At 37.8% G+C, this 19,735-nt stretch overlaps 1 protein-coding gene across 1 annotated transcript; it reads right to left on the reverse strand.

The window, feature by feature from the left end:
* Positions 1-3,876: 3,876 nt before the first annotated feature.
* LOC138163395 (olfactory receptor 5P80-like) lies at positions 3,877-5,223 on the reverse strand. The gene has a single exon (XM_069090894.1). The coding sequence runs from the start codon at positions 4,819-4,821 to the stop codon at positions 3,877-3,879; it is 945 nt and encodes a 314-aa protein (XP_068946995.1). The 5' UTR covers positions 4,822-5,223.
* Positions 5,224-19,735: the final 14,512 nt, after the last annotated feature.

Here is a 19,735-nt window from a genome sequence, read left to right on the forward strand (position 1 = left end):
TTCTCCTTCTTCTTCTTCTTGGAAGGGGGAAGGCAGGGCAATTGGGGTTAAATGACTTGGCCTAAGGTCACATAGCTAGTAAGTGTTAAGTATCTGAGACTAGATTTGAACTCAGGTCCTCCTGACTCTAGGGCTGATGCTCTATTCACTGTGCCACCTAGTCACTCTTTTTTCTTCTTTTCAAGCTTAAATTTGTCCTGGTGTAAAGACCAATTGCTAGAAATCATTTATAAATTATTCTTTAATCTTAAAGTATTTTAAAGAATTCTAGAAGAGGCAGAGGAGGAGAATGAGGAAGAGGAGGTGGAGGAAGAAAAGGGAGAGGAAAGAGAGAGAAGAAGGGAGACAGAAGGATAGGTGGAGCAAGGGAGATAATTTAGTACTTACATAATAATGAACCAGGCCCTCAAGAATCTTACTTTTTTTAAGCAATTGGGGTTAAGTAACTTGCTCAAGGTTACACGGCCAGGTGTTTCTGGGTGGATGCTAAGTGTCTGAGCCCAGATTCTATCCCCAGGTCATCCCGACACTGGGGCCGGTGCTCTTACTTGCTGTGCTACCTGGCCGCCCCAAGAATATTACTTTCTAATGGGGAAGAAAAAACATAAAGTTAAGTTGAGAAGGGAGAGGAAGAGATGGAATGTACCAGTGTCAAGAAAGTTGGTGAGGAGCTGGTGCAGGTGGGATTAGAAAGAAAATTTTCATATACCTGCAAATATTTAACACCAATTAATGCAAGACTGGGGGGCTTGAAGTTTGAAAACAATTGTTTACAGGACTTCACAATAATAGAAGCCTCAGACCACATTCAAGAAACAGTATTCTATAGTCAAAAAAGCATCAAATCAGAAATTAGGGAACTTGTGCTCTAGTCTAGTATGTCTGCCAAAGTTGGTGACTTTAGGTTAGTTACTTCCTTGCTGTGAAACTCAGTTTTTCATGCTTCAAATAAAGGTACTGAGAATGCATAGGGAATGGTGTGCTAGGGTCCTGTCTTATTTGCTAGCTGTGTGATACCACATGTGACTTATGTCTACCTCAGTTTCCTCTTCTGTAAAATGATGATAGTAATGCCAATTAGATATTCTCACTGTGGGGGTAAAATAATATGTAAAGCACTTTGCAAATTTGAAGCACGTTATGTTATTTTTTATCATTATGATTTTTATTATGAAGGGATGAGATTAGATGACCTCTAAGATCCCTTCTACCTCCAAATCAATCAAGTAACAGGCAACAAGCATTTGTTAAGTGCTTATTATGTTCCAGAAACTGCACTAATCAGAGGGCATATAGAGAAAATGGAAGCATTTTCCCTGCCCTTGAAGATGTTACAATATAATGGTGTCGATAACACATATAAATCAGAACATATAACTGCAGAGGGGTTGGCACTAGCATCTGCAGTCCCCAAGAGAGGCCTCCAGTGAAAAGTAGCATGTTATTTGAGTCTTAAAGGAAATAAAGCATTTGAAGAGTTGGAAGTGAGGAGGGAAAACATATCCAAGCTTGGAGAACAGTCAGCACAAAGGCAGGGAGTAGGGAGATGGTGTGTTATGGGTGAGGAGCAATAGATACACTAGCATATACATGGTTCATGGAATCTATGGAAGAAAGAAGCCTGAAAAGACATGAAGAGGTAGTGTTGTGAAGGAGTTTAAATGCCAAGGGCTTTTATGTTGGATTATAGAAATAGGAGAAAGCTCCTGGAGGATTATGAAAATGGGGTGACATGGTCAGAAAAAATTGTGAGGATAAAAGCAAACATATGTGAAAGTTCTTTGAAAATATTGCCAGAACCTTATTAATATAAGACATAAATCAACATATCATCTATCTATCTATCTATCTATCTATCTATCTATCTATCTATCTATCTATCTATCTATCTATCTATTTATCTATCTATCTATATCTAATGTTACAACTGACAGGATCATAGGGTCACATATTTAGAATCAGAAGGAATATCCAATGTCATCTAATCAAATCTCCTTATTTTACAAATGAGTAAAGAAGCAAAGTAGATAGACCACTAAGTCTGGAGTTAGGAAGAAGTGAGTTCAAATCCAGCCCAAGAGACTTAATAGCTTTTGTGATGCAGGTTATTTAACCTGACTCAGTTTTCTCATCTGTAAAATGTGGATAATAATGGCACCAACATCCAAGGGTTGTTGTGAGGTTCAAATATTCATAAAGCACTTAGCAGAGTGCCTGGCACATAGCAGGAGCTATACAAATGTGAATTGTTATACTTGTTACCCATTGGTTACATAGTCAGAGAATGGCAAAGAAGAATTTAATTCCAAATCCAGCACTCTTTTAATTATGCCACAAACATTAGAAATCACTTAAACCAGGGGTGGGGAACCTTTGGCCTTCAGGTCACGTGTGGCCTTCTAGGTATTTAAGTGCAGCCTTTTGACTAAATCCAAATTTTACAGAACAAATAAGCAATGTGAATTATTGAAAGAAGATTTTTTTTTGCTTTTTGGAGGGCAAATGGTGTTAAGTGACTTGCCCAAAGTCACATGGCTAGTAATTGTGTCAAGTGGCTGAGGCTGGATTTGAGCTCAGGTCCTCCTGACTCCAGGGCCGGTGCACTATTGAATGTGCCACTAGCTGCCCAGAAAGAAGATTTCTATAGGAATGCAGCATTTCTGCATGATATGTCAAATCAAAATGACTTGAATATTTCTTTGTTTTTTTTTAAGCAATTGGGGTTAAGTAACTTGCTCAGGGTTACACGGCCAGTTATTTTGTGTGGATGTTAAGTATCTGAAGCTGTAACCGATCCTGGCTCTCCTGACTCTGGGGCCAGCGCTCTTACTCACTGTGCCACCAGGGTGCCCCTTGACTGGCTGCCCGTTGAATATTTCTTTGCAAGGTAAAACAAAATCTATATATGATACATGGCAAAAACTCTAAGCATTTCAAAAAAAGCTATCTTTTTTCAAAATATTTCTTCAAAAAGAAATTTTGGAAGAAGATTTTTTCCCAGTTAAGCAAAGGTCATTAATGAGCAGGATGATCTATGCAAATAATTTGAAGAATATTCAGCTATTATAGACCTCTTAATTAATCAATACAATGAAAAGTTCACTGAATTTGAGAATTATGACATCACACTCAAATTAGCATTTTACCCTCACCCTAGTTAATATCACCAAGTCATCTATAGAACTACAGATGGGATTGATTGAACTTTCAGCAGATGACATTTTAATGTCATTATTTGCTGCTAAGAAAGATCCAATTGAAATAGGGAAAAAGGACGTAGAATACCTATGCCTTCAGCAACACGCCCAAAAAATGCTTTCTTGCTTTTCAACCACTTACTGCTTCAAATCTACATTCTCCTACCCAGCCCAAATCAAGACTCCCAAGGACATAAATAACTGATACCATCTAGAGGATCAGCTGAAACTACAGAACTCCATACTGCAACCAAATATTCAAATGATTTCCAATAAAAATCAGACACAACAAAGTCATTAAAAGGTAAGTTCAAAACTAACAAATAATTTTCATTTTTTTGAAACTATTAAGTACATAGTAGTTAGATTTTTACAAAATAACATACATTTTAAAGTATATCTAATTGAAGTTTCTTGAATGTGACCTTCCAACAGAAAAAGGTTCCCTAACCCTGACTTAGACCAAATCCTTCATTTTAGAGATGAAACTGAAACACAGAGAGACAAACTTACTTGTTCCCATGATCAAATGGGCAGTAAGACCGCTGAGACTAAATCCAAATCTCTTTTGATGACCAGTCTAGTACTCTGTCTGTTATATGGTGTTACTCACATAATGGCATTTTCTCATGTGTTTTATAAGAATGTTGTTTAATTAACATCATTGAATTTCCAATAATTAAGAATGTCTTTTACTACTGACCAGTCTTCTGAAGGCATCTTTAATCTCCTTGTTTCTCAGGCTGTAAATCATGGGGTTCAACATTGGGATCACCACAATATAGAAGATGGACACCACTTTATTCTGATCCGTGGAATAACTGGATGTAGGCATCACATAAATGAAAATAATGGTCCCATAGAAAAGAGTAACTGCAGTGAGATGGGATGTACAAGTGGAGAAGGCTTTGTGTCTTCCTTCTGTTGAGTTCATATTGAGAATGGTGAAGAAGATGTACAGATAGGAGATGGCAATGGTTAGAAGAGCTATAGCTATTATTATTGCTGAGTAGATAGCAGGAAGTATTTCTGCTGCTAAGACATGATAACAGGAAAGCTTAACCAATGGAGAGAAGTCACAGAAAAAGTGATTGATTACATTAGGGCCACAGAAGAATAAATTCAATAGACAGCCTGTATAAGTTACCCCATTCAAACAACCACCTATATAGGCAGTCACTATTAATAGAGAACAAACTTGGTCAGACATTTTCACAGAGTAAAGCAATGGGTTACAAATAGCCATGTAGCGGTCATAAGCCATGAATGTGAGTAAGAAGGACTCTGTGGCCCCAAAGGTGACTAGGGAACATAATTGGGTAACACAACCAGGATAAGTGATGATGTTTTTCTCCACCATGAAATTCACTAGCAAGTTAGGTGTAACTGATGTGGAATACCCAACATCGACAAAAGCCAAATGACTGAGAAAGAGGTACATGGGAGTATGAAGCTGTGGACTCAACCTAATTAGAATAATTGTACAGAAATTTCCCATTACAGTGAATAAATATATCCCCATAAATAGCACAAAGAGAATGATACAAAGAATATGATCATCTGTCAATCCCAGAATAAGGAAGTTGGTCACTGCAGTGTAGTTTCCTGATGGTTTAAACTCCATGTTTGATTCCTGCTATGACAAAAGTGAAGATTGAAACTCAATGATAGTTGGAGAAATTTAATACTGTGACATTTCCTTTCTTTCTTCTTTTTTTTTCTTAAAGCAATCGGGGTTAAGTAACTTGCTCAAGGTTACACTGCCAGTTATTTCTGGGTGTGGTGCTGAGTATCTGAGCCCGGATATGATCCAGGTCATCCCCACACTGGAGCCGGTGCTCTTACTCGCTGAGCCAACTGGCCATCCCTAAGCAATTGGGGTTAAGTAACTTGTTCAAGGTTACACGGCCAGGTGTTTCTGGGTGGGTGCTAAGTGTCTGAGCCCGGGATTTGATCTCCAGGTCTTCTCAACACTGGAGCCGGTGCTCTTACTCGCTGTGCTACCTGGCTGCCCCGACATTTCCTTTCTTGATAGTGCTGGCCCCAGTGAAAGAATATACTGAAATGGGGCCACTAGGAATTTAAATATATAGACACACTCACACTCAAAAATATCCTTCATTATTTTAAGCAATTCTTTTCTAGAGACCATTTAGAAAATCTATGGCAGATCTCAGTACCCTTGGGTACTGATGATTGTGTAATTTTGGTGATCTAAACTGTCCTTTAGTAAGCAGAGGTGCAATTCCATAGATTAATGGAGGGTCAGCAAGTTGTATCATGGTCTATATCTCCAAATTAAACTTAAACAACTTAAAATGAAAGTAACAGTGAACAAAGAATGGTGATTCCTTGACAACTCTCTAAATATCAACAGTGAATTTATTTTGATAATATATTTACCTAACAAATATTTGTGTGTGTGTGCATATCATATATATATATATATATATGTATGTATATTATGTGCGGAACTTTATGCTAGGCAATGTTGGGGATACAATGAAGAGGAATCTGGTCCTCTTGCTTAACTTGTACAGACAGCATGACAAAGTAGATAGACTCTGAAATAGACTTTCCTATCTGTAAAATTGGGAAAGGACTTTGGTATTGTGAGGCTCAAGTGAGATCACCTGTGTAAGACATTCTGAAACTTTAAAGTGCTGTTTAAGTCCATGCCAGTAACTTTACTGACAAATAGAAGAGACTATGTACTGCAGTATATGTATACAGATAAACTGATTCACTTTTGCACATACCATATCAAGCTAGGTCAGTAGGAAAGGCCATCTTTTTCACTGTGGCAATTTCCCCATGGCTCCCAAATATGATTTGCCAAACTGGTTCTTTAGCATAACCAAGACCATGCTGTCCTTCCCATTGTACCCTCAGCTTCACCCTGATAAAAACACATATTTGGCTGCATTTAACTTTTTAAAAGTCTAGTATGTTAATATAGATCCCATTACATTCAAGTGTTCAAATTGGGATTAGGATTAGGAGAAGGGAATTACTGGACTCCAAGCATCAGTCAAGGGAAGAAACTAACTGTAGGTTTACCATTCTTCTACCTTTCAAGGGGTTTGGCTGTGTTCTCTCAACCCAAAATATAAACATGAAGATGTCATTAGGTTATACTTTTTCTACAGGACTATTACTCCCAATGCACTTTTCCATTGCCTTTATCTTTTCTTCCTCCCTTCCTAGCTTTCAGAAGGGGGGAGCAGGCATTATTCTCCAAAAGGGAGTATGACTTGTCCTAAGTAAAAGGAGAGGAATATTGCATTTTTACCAGTCTGAATAACATAGGCCTACACTTTTTTTTGTAATATGGACCATGGAATCACATGATTAGAATAAGTGTTCTTATTGTGAAGTCTACAAAACCCCAAGAAGTCCATGGAGAGATTTCAGAGGGTTCATAAACTTGGATGGAAAAAATTGTATATTTATTTTCATTAAACTCTAACTTAAATTTAACAGTTCTTTCAATTATGATGAATATAAGTAACAAGTCATTATTCTGAGAAGGGATCTTTGTATTTCATCAGGATGCAAAAGAAGTCCATGCCACAATAAAGGCAAAGAATCGCAGCACTAGAGTACCTGTTTTAATTAATGGATTTTAAAACATAACAGGTCTTTGATTTATATGTGTGTGAATTGTTTCTAGTACAATCTTGATGCAAGGCTGCTTTTGCCATTTCACACACCTTGGACCTTGTTTCCTTTTCTGGCCAATTTTCCTGTCTATTGATTTAGAGCTGCAAGGGACCTCTGAGGTCATCTAGCCCAGACACCTTGTGTAACAAATGAGAAGAACAAGACTCAGAAAAGGGAAGTGATTTGTGTATGGTAGCAGAATGGTAGGGCTTGAGATTGGGACCAAGTGCTTAGATTCCAAACCCAATGATCTTTTCCCTACACCACATTCTCAGAAAAGACAAGCTAAGAGAAAATCAATTTTAAAATGTTCTGCAGAGTAAATCCTGCATCTCCCCAAATCAAATATAAATCCTTACCAACTTAACATTTAGTCAATAGTTAATTAGTTAACAATAACTGTACCCATCATTTATATGAACTGAGTTTTATGGTGGAGTATTTCATATACACTTTCTCCTTTCAACCTCACAACAACCCTGTGAGATAGGTAAGGCAAGCATTATGTTCTCTACATTACAGATGAAAAAATAGAAACTCAGAGAGGTCTAGCCACTCTCACAAGGTCAAAAAGCCAATTTGGGGCTTGAAACTATATCCCTTTGTTCTTTCCACCATGGAAAATTTGCTTCAACTGTTCAATTCAATTAATCTTTTAAAATTCCTGCTAGGATAGGTGCTGATAAATTAGAGGAAAGGGGGGGAAAGCACTTGCCTTCAAAAAGCTTACATTCTGAGAGAGGGAGGCAGTTCAACATTTACACAGATATTTAAATGTAAAATAACTTGTTAAGAGAAAGAACACTTAGACCTATGGAAAATGGGGAATGTCTTCTGTAGGAGCTTGCACCTAGCTGTGTCTCGACAGTAGCTAAGGATTCTTAGAGGCAGAGATAAGGAAGGAATGTGTGAGGAAGAATTGCTTCCAAGCAAGGGGAACAGCCTTTATAAAGCCACCAGACAGGAAGGTAGAATCCTGTGTGTTCATATAAAATGAATATTTTAAAGACTTTCTATGTCCCTCTTCCCTTCTATTAGCATGTGTAATTGAGAATTAGGAGGGTATAAACATGGCCAGGGGGAAAAAGGATATCAGTCTATGAAACCTACCTTTTGGAATGAGAAGTCATTCAAGGAAATACAGTTAATGACATATCCTATTTATGCTGGATTTTCAGGTATTTGGGGACTGATTCCCAGAAGTTCCTCAGTGAACTTTCTTGGAAATACCCATTAGGTTATTAAAAATGGCATCTACATGGTGTACTTTGATGGATTAATTGCAGCCCCAAAATATCACATTTATGTCTCTGCAATTTCCAAAGGGATTAATTTATTCTGTTTGTTTCAGCCTGAGAAAAGTAAAGCTCTCCCCTGCCCTTTGCTCCTCATCTGAGAGATCTATATCTCCTTATTGTGACTGCATTGGCAAAGGCAAAGTGGAGACTGCAGAAATTATCCAGAATATTAGAACAAATCTTGAAGGTTCATTTTAGCCTGAATTATCCAATTCCAGTAAATGTTTTAATAAATGTCATTGGAACCTGCCAGTTCACTTTGCCATCCACTATATGGCAAATATATATATATATTTTTGCTTTTTGGAGGGCATTTGGGGTTAAGTGACTTGCCCAAGTCCATAGGGCTAGTTTTGATGCTAAGTGTCTGAGGTTGGATTTGAACTCAGTTCCTCCTGACTCCAGGGCCAGTGCTCTATTCACTTCACCACCTAGCTGCCCCTATGGCAAATATTTTTAAAACACTAATATTCTCAATCAACATGAATCTTTATCTCCAGGCACCTTGTAAATTTAGAGCAGCAGAGTAACATGACTTACAGGTAAACATAACGAAAATTCTTCTGGCAGAGGAATGAATGATGTATTAGCATCAGGAGAGAATGAAGGGAGGAAGTCCTTGCAGTAGGCTATGGCAATAGACCCAACAAGATTTAATTAAGACCTTTACTGGGATGGTGGCAGTAGGCATAAGGCAGCAGTGGGGGAAATGGAGTGGAGGGAGTTGCTGAAGGAGTGGAAATAAATGGCTTCGGTGCCAAAAGGATGGACTTAGTTTTATTTAAGTTGGTTTTGAGGTCTCAAGTAGACACCCACGTATAAATGTCATGCCAACTGTTTTGAGTTCAAAAGAGAGGTCAACCATGTGTACAAAAATATTTATAGCAGCTCTTTTTGTGGTGACAATGAATTGGAAATCAAGGGGATTACCATCAATTGGAGAATGGCTGAACAAGTTGTGGTATATGAATGTAATGTAATATTATTGTGCCATAAGAGATTAGGAGCAGAAGGACTTCATAATAATCTGGAGAAATTTATATGAACTGATGCTGAGTGAGGAGAGCAGAACCAGAACTTTGTACACAATTACAGACACGTCATATCTGTGCTGATTGACTTTGATAGACTCGGCTCCTCTCAGCAATGCAAGCTTATAAGACAACTCCAAAAGACTCATGATGGAAAAGCGATATCCACATCCAAAGAAAGAACTACAGAGTCTGAATGAAAATTGAAGCAAACTACCTGCTCTCTCTCTCTTTTTGTTTTGTTCTGTTTCTTCTTTCTCATTGTTCACTCCATTGTTTATAATCCTTCTTTACAACTTGACTCATGTTTAATGTGAAGGTGTTTGTAGATCCTATATTTGATTGCATGCCACCATGGGGTGGGAGGGGAAAGAAGGAGAAAATTTGAAACTCAGGGGATTGTGGAACTGAATGTTGTAAACTAAAAGTAAATAAATAATTTAAAGAGAGAAGTCAACTTTATTTGTTTTTGTTTAGTCATTTTTCAGTTTTGTCTTACTCTTCATGACCCATTTTGTTAGGGTTTTTTTTGGTGAAGATACTGCAGTGGTTTGCCATTTCCTTCTCCAGTTCACCTCACAGATGAGAAAACTGAGGCAAACAAGGTTAAAGTGACTTGCCCAGGGTTACACAGATAATAAGTGTCTGAGGTTAGATGAGTCTTCCTAACTACAGGCCCAGTGCACTATCCACTATGCCAACTAGCTCTCAAAGGTCAATTTGGATATATATGGATACATACACACAACATCTCCATATCTATTAGTGTATGTATATATGCACACATATATACATGTGTGTATATATGTGCAGAGAGATTTATTATTCAATTATTAACCAAGGAGATATTAAAAGTGAAATAGTAAAGCAGTCATACAGGAAAGGAGAACCAAAAATGTAATGCAGATAGTCTGGGTAAGAGAAAGCATCCTAGCAGAGGGAGAGGGCAAAGGTGTCAAATGCTACATAAGAATAAATCAATGAATCAAATGATTTCTATTAAGTGTCTGATTATGCTAAGCATTCTACTGGGGTTAGGGGTACAAATACAGAAATGTTTTCATCAAAGTCAGTCTTTGAAACCATATCCCTTTAGTCTTTCCATGATGGGAAGTTTACTTCAATTACTCCTTTCAATTTTACAACTCTTTTTTTCCTAATTCCTACCATGTGCAGGATATTATTCTAAATGCTAGGAATATAAAGGCAAAATGAAAAATAACACCTACCCTTAGGGAGTTTACTTTCTACTATAAGATGTGTGTGGAGTACAATTAAATATCTAAATGCAAAATTAAGTTAAGGGAGAGAACACTAACAGCAATGAAAAAATAGAAAATGCCTTCTGGGCGGGGAGGGGACAGAGACAAGATGGTGGAGTAAGAACAGGAACTTGTTTGAACTCCCACTTCAACCACCTCCAATACCTGTAAAATATGACTCTAAACAAATTTTAGAGCTACAGAACCCACAAATCTCTTTCTAAAGGCAGCCTGACAGGCTGACAGGAAGGGTCTATCACACCAAGCTGGGAACCAAGTGCAGTCCTGTGTGAATGTCACAGGCCCAGACACAGGGCAGCCCTGACCAGTGGCACAGACTGGCTGGAGAAGACTTCAGGAGAGTGGAAACTGTGGTGGTTTACAAACTTCTCAACCCATAAACACCAAAGAGAAAGTAAAAGGTCACTGGGGAACCCTGTTGATCCAGGGTGAGAGAAGAGCACAGTCCAGCCCCTGCCCCCAGGGCAGCAGAGGTGATAGCAGCTGCAACTGCTGTCACTGCTGCTGCTTCCTGGATTACAGATTGTAGGGGGACCAAGTGACAATCTGGAGGGCATTTGCAAGAATCTCTCTGCTGACACTGAGGCAGGATTCTCCTACTTTTCCCTGCTTGGATCTGGGTTGCACTCTTGGGTGGTGGTCTTGAAGTGAGGAGCACTGGTGTGGCAGAGCTTGTTGTGGCTGTGGAGAGAATGTCCTTCTCACAGTTCTGAGGCAGGTGCCTGGAAAAAACTCTGATGACAGCTGTGCAAAACCCCAGAAACTTGGGGACACTGCACTCTCCACTCTGGAAGCAGAGTTCTACTGTGGCAAAGAGCTCAAAAGTCAAGTAATTGGCTGTCTAGTTGAGCAAACAGAGGAAGCACAATCCGAGTATAGAATCCTTTTTGGGGGACAAAGAGGATGAAAACATAAAACCAGAAGAAGACAACAAAGTCAAAACTCCTGCATCAAAAGCCTCCAAGAAAAATATGAACTGGTCACAGGCCATGGAAGAGCTCAAGAAGCATTTTGAAAATCTAGTAAGAGAAGTAGAGGGAAAATTGGGAAGAGAAATGAGAATGATGCAAGAAAATCATGAGAAATGAGTCAACTGCCTGACTGAAGAAAATAACACTTTAAAAATAGACTAACTCCAATGTCAAAAGAGATCCAAAAAGCCAACGAGGAGAAGAATGCCTTAAAAAACAAAATTGCCCAGATGGAAAAGGAATTTCAAAAACTCACTGAAGAGAATAATTCCTTCAAAGTTAGATTGGAACAAATGGGAGCTAATGACTTTATGAGAAATCAATATACTATAAAACAGAACCAAATGGATGAAAAAATAGAAGGCAATGTGAAAAAGCTCATTGTAAAAACCACTGACCTGGAAAATAGATCCAGGAGAGATAATTTTAAAATTATTGGACTACATGAAAGCCATGATCAAAAAAAGAGCCTAGACATTGTATTTCAAGAAATTCTCAAGGAAAACTGTCCTGATATCCTAGAACCTGAGGGCAAAATATAAGTTGACAGAATTTACTTATCCCACCAAGCTGGGAACCAATTGCAGTCCTGTGTAAGTCGAGTAGGTCCAGACCCAAGGTGGCCCTGACCAGTGGCACAGACTAGCCAGAGAAAACTTCAGGAGGGAATATATGATGAGGAAATGATTCCTAAAAGAAAACTCCTAGAAATATTATAGTCAAATTCCAGAGTTGCCAGGTCAAGGAGAAAATATTACAAGCTGTCAGGAAGAAACAATTTGAGTATTGTGAAAACACAATCAGGATAACACAAAATCTAGAAGCCTCTACATTAAGGGTTTGCAGGGCTTAGAATATGATTTTCCGGAGGTCAAAGGAGCTGGGATTAAAACCAAGAATCACCTACCCAGAAAAACTGAGTATAACACTTCAGGGGAAATATGGATATTCAATGAAATAGAGAACTTTCAAACATTCTTGGTGAAAAGACCAGAGCTGAACAGAAAATTTGACTTTCAAATACAAGAAGCATGAGAAGGTAAACAGGAAAAATAAACAATAAGGAACTTATTAAAGATGAACTATTTACATTCCTACATGGAAAAACTATAATTGTGACTCATGAGACTTTTCTCAGTATGAGGACAGTTGAAAGGAATATATATGTATGTATATGTGTAGATACATATATATGTGTGTATAGGAGGGTATATGTTTGTGTGTGCATGTGTATATGTATGTACATGTATACATAGATAGAAAGCACAGGGTGAGTGGACTATGAAGGGATGATAACTAAAAAATAAAATTAAAATGTGAGAGACAAATATATTGGGAGAAGGAGAAAGAGAGAGATAGAATAGGGTAAATTGTCTCACATTAAAGTAGTAAAAGAGAACTGTTACAATGGAAGGGAAGAACAGAAAGGTAAAAGGGAATGAGTCAACCTTACTCTCTTACAATCTTAAACAAATTGGATTTGGCTTAAGGAGGGAATAACATACACACTCAATTGGGTATTTTTCCCTACAGGAAAATAGGGGGGAAGGGGATAAGAAGGGAGGAGGATAGAAGGGAGGGCAGATTGGGGGAGAGGATAGTTAGAAGCAAACACTTTGAAAAAGGGACAGTGTCAAAGGAGAAAATAGAATAAATGGGGGGGTGGGATAGGATGGAGAGCAATATAGTTAGTCTTTCACAGTATAACTATTATGGAAATGTTTCTTGTAACTACACATGTATCTATATTGAATTGCTTATCTTCCCAGATGGGGTGGGTGAGGAGGACGAAGGAAAAGAATTGGGAAATCAAAGTTATAAAAACAAAAGTTTAAAAAATTGGGTAGAACATAAGAGAGAACAGATTGGGGTAGGGGGTATTCAGTATGCTTGCTATATTGGGGTGGGGGTAGGGGAGAGATGGGGAGAAAATTTGCAACTCAAAATCCTGTGTTAATGAACGTTGAAAACTATAAATAAATAAATAAATGAAAATTTTAAAAATAAATAAAACCGGACTAAAGTCATGAGAGTTGGGTTCCAGTCTTAGTTCTGCTGCAAAAGCTGAGGGATCACCATGCCTGGAGCTTAATGGCTTCGTCTCTACATAAAATGATGGAATTAGACTAGATTGAACTTTTAGATTTCTTTCACTCTAATTTGATTGAAGCAAAATAGGGTGAATCACCATTTTATAGAGGACCTGTAGCAACTGCAGTGGTTGTAATGTAATGTCAGCCAGCAAACATTTAATAAGTGCTTACTAGATGGCAATCACTGATGAGTGTATGTATATAATATAAATAGCGCTTATGTATATTTTTCTATATCTGTCCATTTATGTCCATTTCTGCGTATGGATGCTATGGTAAATATATACATATGTGAATACTGTCATAAAGATTCAAGAAGGTCTTAGCTAAATTTGTGGATAATAGATACTTAATGAGATGTAACCTATATTTTGTCTTATAGTTATTTGTGTGTGTGCTGTAATTGCAACTAGACAATAAACTCCATGAGTATAGAGGAAAAATAAATTTTAAATATAAAGAAAATGCCATCTACAGAGGTTAGCACCTCTGCTGAATCCCAAAAGTAGGTAAGAATTTTAAGAGACCAAGATGAGAAGGGAATACATGCTGAGGAATTAATTTTTCTGACTTTGCTCTTTTTAGGGAGAACGGAGTGCACATATAAATAGATGTAAAAACTGAGGGAGTTAGGATAGGCTTTTTTTAAAGCTGCATTTTGAAGGAGGTTAGGGATTCTAAGAAGTGGAAATAAGGAGAGAGGGCATATCAGGCATGGGGCCTGCCAGTACATAGGCTTAGAGATGGGAGATGGAACGTATTTTTTTAAATAATAAAAGCAGTTCAGTTTGTCTGGATTACAGAGTGAATGAAGCAGAATAACATGTGTAAGTCTTAAAAGGAAAACTAGAGCTATATTGTGAAGGGCTTTAAATGTCAAAGAAATGTATATTAGCAGGTAGTTGGTGCAATGGGCAGAAGGTTGGACTTAGATGCAGGAAGACTTGTGTTCAAATGCTGCCCCAAATTATTATTATTACTTATTCTTTATGTGACCCTGAACAAGTCACTTAACCTTCCCCAACCTCATTTTCCTCATTTGTAAAGTGGGGGTAATAATAGCACCTATTAATAGCACAGGGCTGTTGTGAGGATAAAATGAGATAACATATCTAATGTGCTTTGTAAGTCTTAAGATGCTATATAAATGCTAGATATTATTATTATTATTTGATCCTACAGGTGAAAGGGGCCCCTGGACATACTTGAATGAATGGCAAAGCACTTATTAAGTACTGTAAAAGTACTTATTAAGACATACATTCATTAATATGTATCAGGTACAATGGTAAGTACTAGGGATACAAATAGAATGAGAAGACAATCCCTGTCCTCAAGGAGCATATTTTCTAAAAAGGGAGATAATACTATAGAAGAATCATAAGTGAGGAAACGTGTTTTGGTTTGGACAATCACAAGGATGGTGAGTTATTGCCATAAGGGTGTAATTTAACAAACCCTTACAAGTACCAATAGTAGGACTGATTTGATTAAGGTTTTAGAACTGAAAGGTGGGGAGAAGAGGGTATTCATAAAGTAGCTGCCAAGAAGATGACAGAAATGTAAAGTATATTAAGTAAAACTTGACTGTAGTCAGCCAAGACATGTGATTCTTGAGGCATTCACTAGCCAGAATAGTGTGAGCCTAGGGTTTGAGTTCTAAATGAAAAGATTAAGTCTACCAAGACTTAAACTTTGGTTTCCTTGAGTGACATGGTAAAATCTGCCTGTACTTGAGGAATATCACTTTGTGAAGAAAGTACTGATTGCAGAGGAAAGATCAAAAGCAGCGAGACCGAGGACGAAGATATTGCAATAATTCAAGAAAGGTTGGTTGAAGTCCTGAAATAGGGAGATGGCATTGTTTGTGGAGAGAAAAGGACGGATATAAGAAACTTTTTGAAGGTAGAGTCAATAAAATTTGGTGACATATTAGATATCATAGTAAAGGAGAAGGAAGTGTTGAGGATAACTACTAGATTACAAAAGTGGGTAATTGAAAGGGTGGTAGTAGCCTCCACAAAAATAGAATAGTTAGGAAGAGAGGTGAGTTTGGAGAGAAAGAAGAGATCATTCTTGGACATATTGAGTCCAAATTCTTCAATAATCTCTGAACTGAGGAGAGATTTCCTTAATTCTCCTTCTATCGGATCTCCTGGTAAATTTCTCATACTTAAAAATTTTTTTTTAATACTTTATTAACTTCTGATTTATATCATTCATTTCTGCCAGATTTTGAGTTACAAATTTTCTCCCCGTTTTTCCCCTGCCCACTGCCCCAAAAATAGCAGTCCCACAGGATATCCCCTCCTCCAATCTGCTCTCTCCCATATTTTCTCCCATACCCCTTTCAACTTTTCCAGTGGGTCTCTATGCCTCAGTGCCTGTATATCTTATTTCCCAGTTACATGTAAGATGGTATTAATAATAGTATACATATATATGCATACACACACACATATATATATTTATTTGAATATTTGATTTTAAAACTTTCAATTCCAAATTCATTCCCTTCCTTCCTTGTCACCTACCTTTACTGGGAAGATAAGCAATTCAGTATAGGTTGTACATGTGTGGCTAATGCAAAACAATAACACAGTAGATATATTGTAAAAGACTGACTATATTTCCCTCCTTCCTATCCCACCTCCCACTTGTTCTATTCTCTACTTTGATCCCGTCCCTTTTCAAAAGTGGGTGCTTCCAACTTCCCTCCCCCCCCAGCCTGCCCTCCCTTTCATCATCCCTCCTCTCATCCCCTTCCCCCCCTACTCTCCTGTAGGGTGAGATACCCTATTTAGTGTATATTTCACTCCCTCCTCAAGCCAAATTCAATGGGAATAAGGTTGACCCATTCCCTTTTGCCTTACTATTCTTCCCCTCCATTATAACCATTTTCCCTTGCCTCTTCTGTATGAGATAGTTTACCCCAATCTGGCTCTCCCCATCTCCTCTCATTATATTCCTCTCACCTCTTAATTTCACCTTTTAAGTATCATCCCTTCCTGTTAAATTGGTCCTGTGCCCTCTATCTATGTATACCTCTAAACATATATACATACATTCACATATGTATTCATATGCCCATATACCCTCATATATAGACATTTTATATATATATACATATATACACACACATATATATGTTTCTAATCCTTTCAACTACTGAGAAAACTTTCATATGTTACAATTATTGTTTTTCCATGTAGGAATGTTAATAATTCAACTTTGATAAGTTCCTTATGATTTCTTTTCCCTGTTTACCTTCTCATGCTTCTCTTGCTTCTTGTATCTGAATGTCAAATTTTCTATTCAACTCTGTTTTTTTTTCTGCAAGAATGCTTGAAAGTCCTCTATTCCACTGAATGACCATATTTTCCCCTGAAACATGATACTCAGTTTTGCTGGGTAGGTGACTCGGTTTTAATACCAGCTCCGGAATATCATATCCCAAGCCCTTCAATCCCTCAGTGTAGAAGCTGCCAGATCCTGGGTCATCCTGATTGTGTTTCCACAATATTCAAATTGTTTCTTCCTGGCTGCTTGTGATATTCTCTCCTTAATCTTGGAATTCTGGAACCTGGCTATAATATTCCTAGGAGTTTTCTTTTGGGGATCTTTTTCAGGAGGTGATCGGTGGATTCTTTCAACCTCTATTTTGCCCTCTGGTACTAAAACATCAGGGCAGTTTTCTTTGAGAACTTCTTGGAGGATGATTTCTAGGTTCTCACTTTTGTCATGGCTTTCAGGCAGTCCAATAATTTTTAAATTCTCTCTCCTTGATCTATTTTCCAGGTCAGTGGTTTTTCCCATGAGATATTTCACCTTGCCTTCTATTCTTTTTTTTTTTTTAATTTTTTTTTTTATGAGCAATTGGGGTTAAGCAACTTGCTCAAGGTTACACGGCCAGCGATCTCTGGGTGTCGTGCTAAGTTTCGGAGCCCAGATTCGATCTCCAGGTCATCCCGACACTGGAGCCAGTGCTTCCACTTGCTGAGCCACCTGGCTGCCCCTTACCTTCTATTCTTTCATTTGTTTGGATCTATTTAACAGCATCTTGATTTCTCATAAAGCCACTAGCTTCCATTTGCTCCAATCTAATTCTGAAGCAATTATTCTCCTCATTGAGCTTTTGAGATTCTTTTTCCATCTGGCAAATTTGGCTTTTTAAGGCATTCTTCTCCTCATTGACTTTTTGAGTCTCCTTTGCCATTTCAGTCAGTCTGTTTTTTAAGGTATTATTTTCCTCAGTCAGGCTGTTGACTCTCATTTCATAATTTTCTTGCATTGTTCTCATTTCTCTTCCCAAATTTTCCTCCACTTCTCTTCTCTTATCTTAAGGTCCTCTATGACCTGTAAGCAGCTCGTATTTTCCTTTGAAACTTTTGGTGCAGGAGTTCTGACTTCACTGTCTTCCTCCTGTTCCATGCTTTGCTCCTTTTTGTCCCCAAAATAGGAGTCTAATGTTGGAATCTTTTGTCTGCTTTGTTTCCTTTGCCTGCTCATTTTGCAACTCAATTACTTGACTTTTGGGCTTTTTGCCACAGTAGGACTCTGCCACCAGACAGAGGAGCTTTCGTCCCAAATGCTGCGGTTTTCTCAGCTGCTGGAGGTATTAGATGGGTGCCCTCTCTGAGGTCTCCACACGCTCTGGCAAGCTGGACACACACCCCAGGACCTCCACCCTAGACTGCAATCCAGATCCAAGCAGGTTAAAGCAAGAGCGATTACCCCTCAAACTGGTGCTTGGTCCCCTTACAGTCTGCAGGCCAGGAGCTGAAGTACCAGCTAAGTACCTGGGCAAGTCACTTAAGCCTGATTGTCTCAAAAAATATTTATTTTAAGTGGTCCTATAATTTTGTTGTGTTGTGATCTATAAAATATTTGTATAATATTTCTGCTTTTCTGCATTTGTTTGTAAGGATTTTTTTTTACTACAAGACATGATCAGTTTTTGTAAAGGTGTCAGGCACAGCTTAGAAATATATACAAACCTTTTTATTTTTATTTCTAGACAATACAAGAGACACACAAATCTAATAGCAAAAATGTCTGATTAAAATATAAAACAGGACAAAGAACAAGTAATAGAAGACCAAGGAATAGAATCAACTAGTAAAAACATTCTCTATACACTAATGGTTTCTATCTCACAAGTTCTGACTCCTATGAAAAACTTGCAGGGATATAGGGAAACTTACAATTCTCTCAATGAATCAATAAATATATATATAAAGCACTAATTATGTGCTAGGCTGGGAATGAAAGTACAAAGAATGGAATAATCCCTGCTCTCAAGGAGCTTACATTCTAATAGGGAGGCAACAAGTACATACACACATATATACAAGTATAAAGATAGTACACACACACACAAATACACAAAATAGTTAGAGAGGGAGGACACTAGCAATTTGGGGAAGAAAAAGAGAACCAGGTAAGACTTCATATGGAATGTATTGCTTGAGCTATGATTTGAAAGAAGATAAGGATTCTATGAGTCTGAAGTGAGGAGAGAGTATATTCCAGGGATGGAGGTCATTCAGAAACCATCAGTTGTCTACCATTTCTTCTCAGCATGCTGCTGGTGGCTTGCATGACACTTTAGTAATCAATAAGGGACCAGGCTGGGATGGTCCAAAGGATCTCATATTGTGTTTAGAATAATCAAGATTTCTCCTGAACTTTTCCTTGTTTCTACACACCCTGGCTCTCATATTTTCAATTTTGAACTGAGATACAGGAGACTTACTTTTTACATGATCTTAATAATATAGAGGAAAGAAGTTGGGACTTAGAGGCAGGAGGCCCAAGTTCCAGTCCTGTATCTGTAGATAATGTATTGTGAGATTCTTCTTAAATCACTTGATGTTTTAAGTAAAGCATGAGAAAATCCTCTGTGAAATCCCTGGCAAATGATATCTATCATCTTCTTGAGCACTTCTAGAGAAAACTCATTGCTCACTGGTGGAAATCATTCCACTTTAGCATGAATTTCTTTTTTTGTTTTATTTTATATATAGATACTATGTCTACTTCATGGAGTTGTTGTGGAAATCAAACAAGACAGTAGAAATGAAAATGCTTTGAGAGATATAGACTAAAGAAAGCTTAATTTTCACAATAGGAAGACAAAATACTGCATAAGGTAAAGGATTTATTAAGTAATTGGTACTATAAGGTGTATTTAAGTATT

This window comes from Petaurus breviceps, unplaced genomic scaffold (assembly GCF_028583685.1).
Source record: "Petaurus breviceps papuanus isolate PSGF00001 unplaced genomic scaffold, PetGlider_PUasm1.0 188, whole genome shotgun sequence".
Lineage (NCBI taxonomy): Eukaryota > Metazoa > Chordata > Mammalia > Diprotodontia > Petauridae > Petaurus > Petaurus breviceps.

Coding starts and splice junctions, on each gene's coding strand:
- LOC138163395 (XM_069090894.1), bottom strand. CDS start 4,821: ATGGAGTTTAAACCATCAGGAAACTACACTGCAGTGACCAACTTCCTT.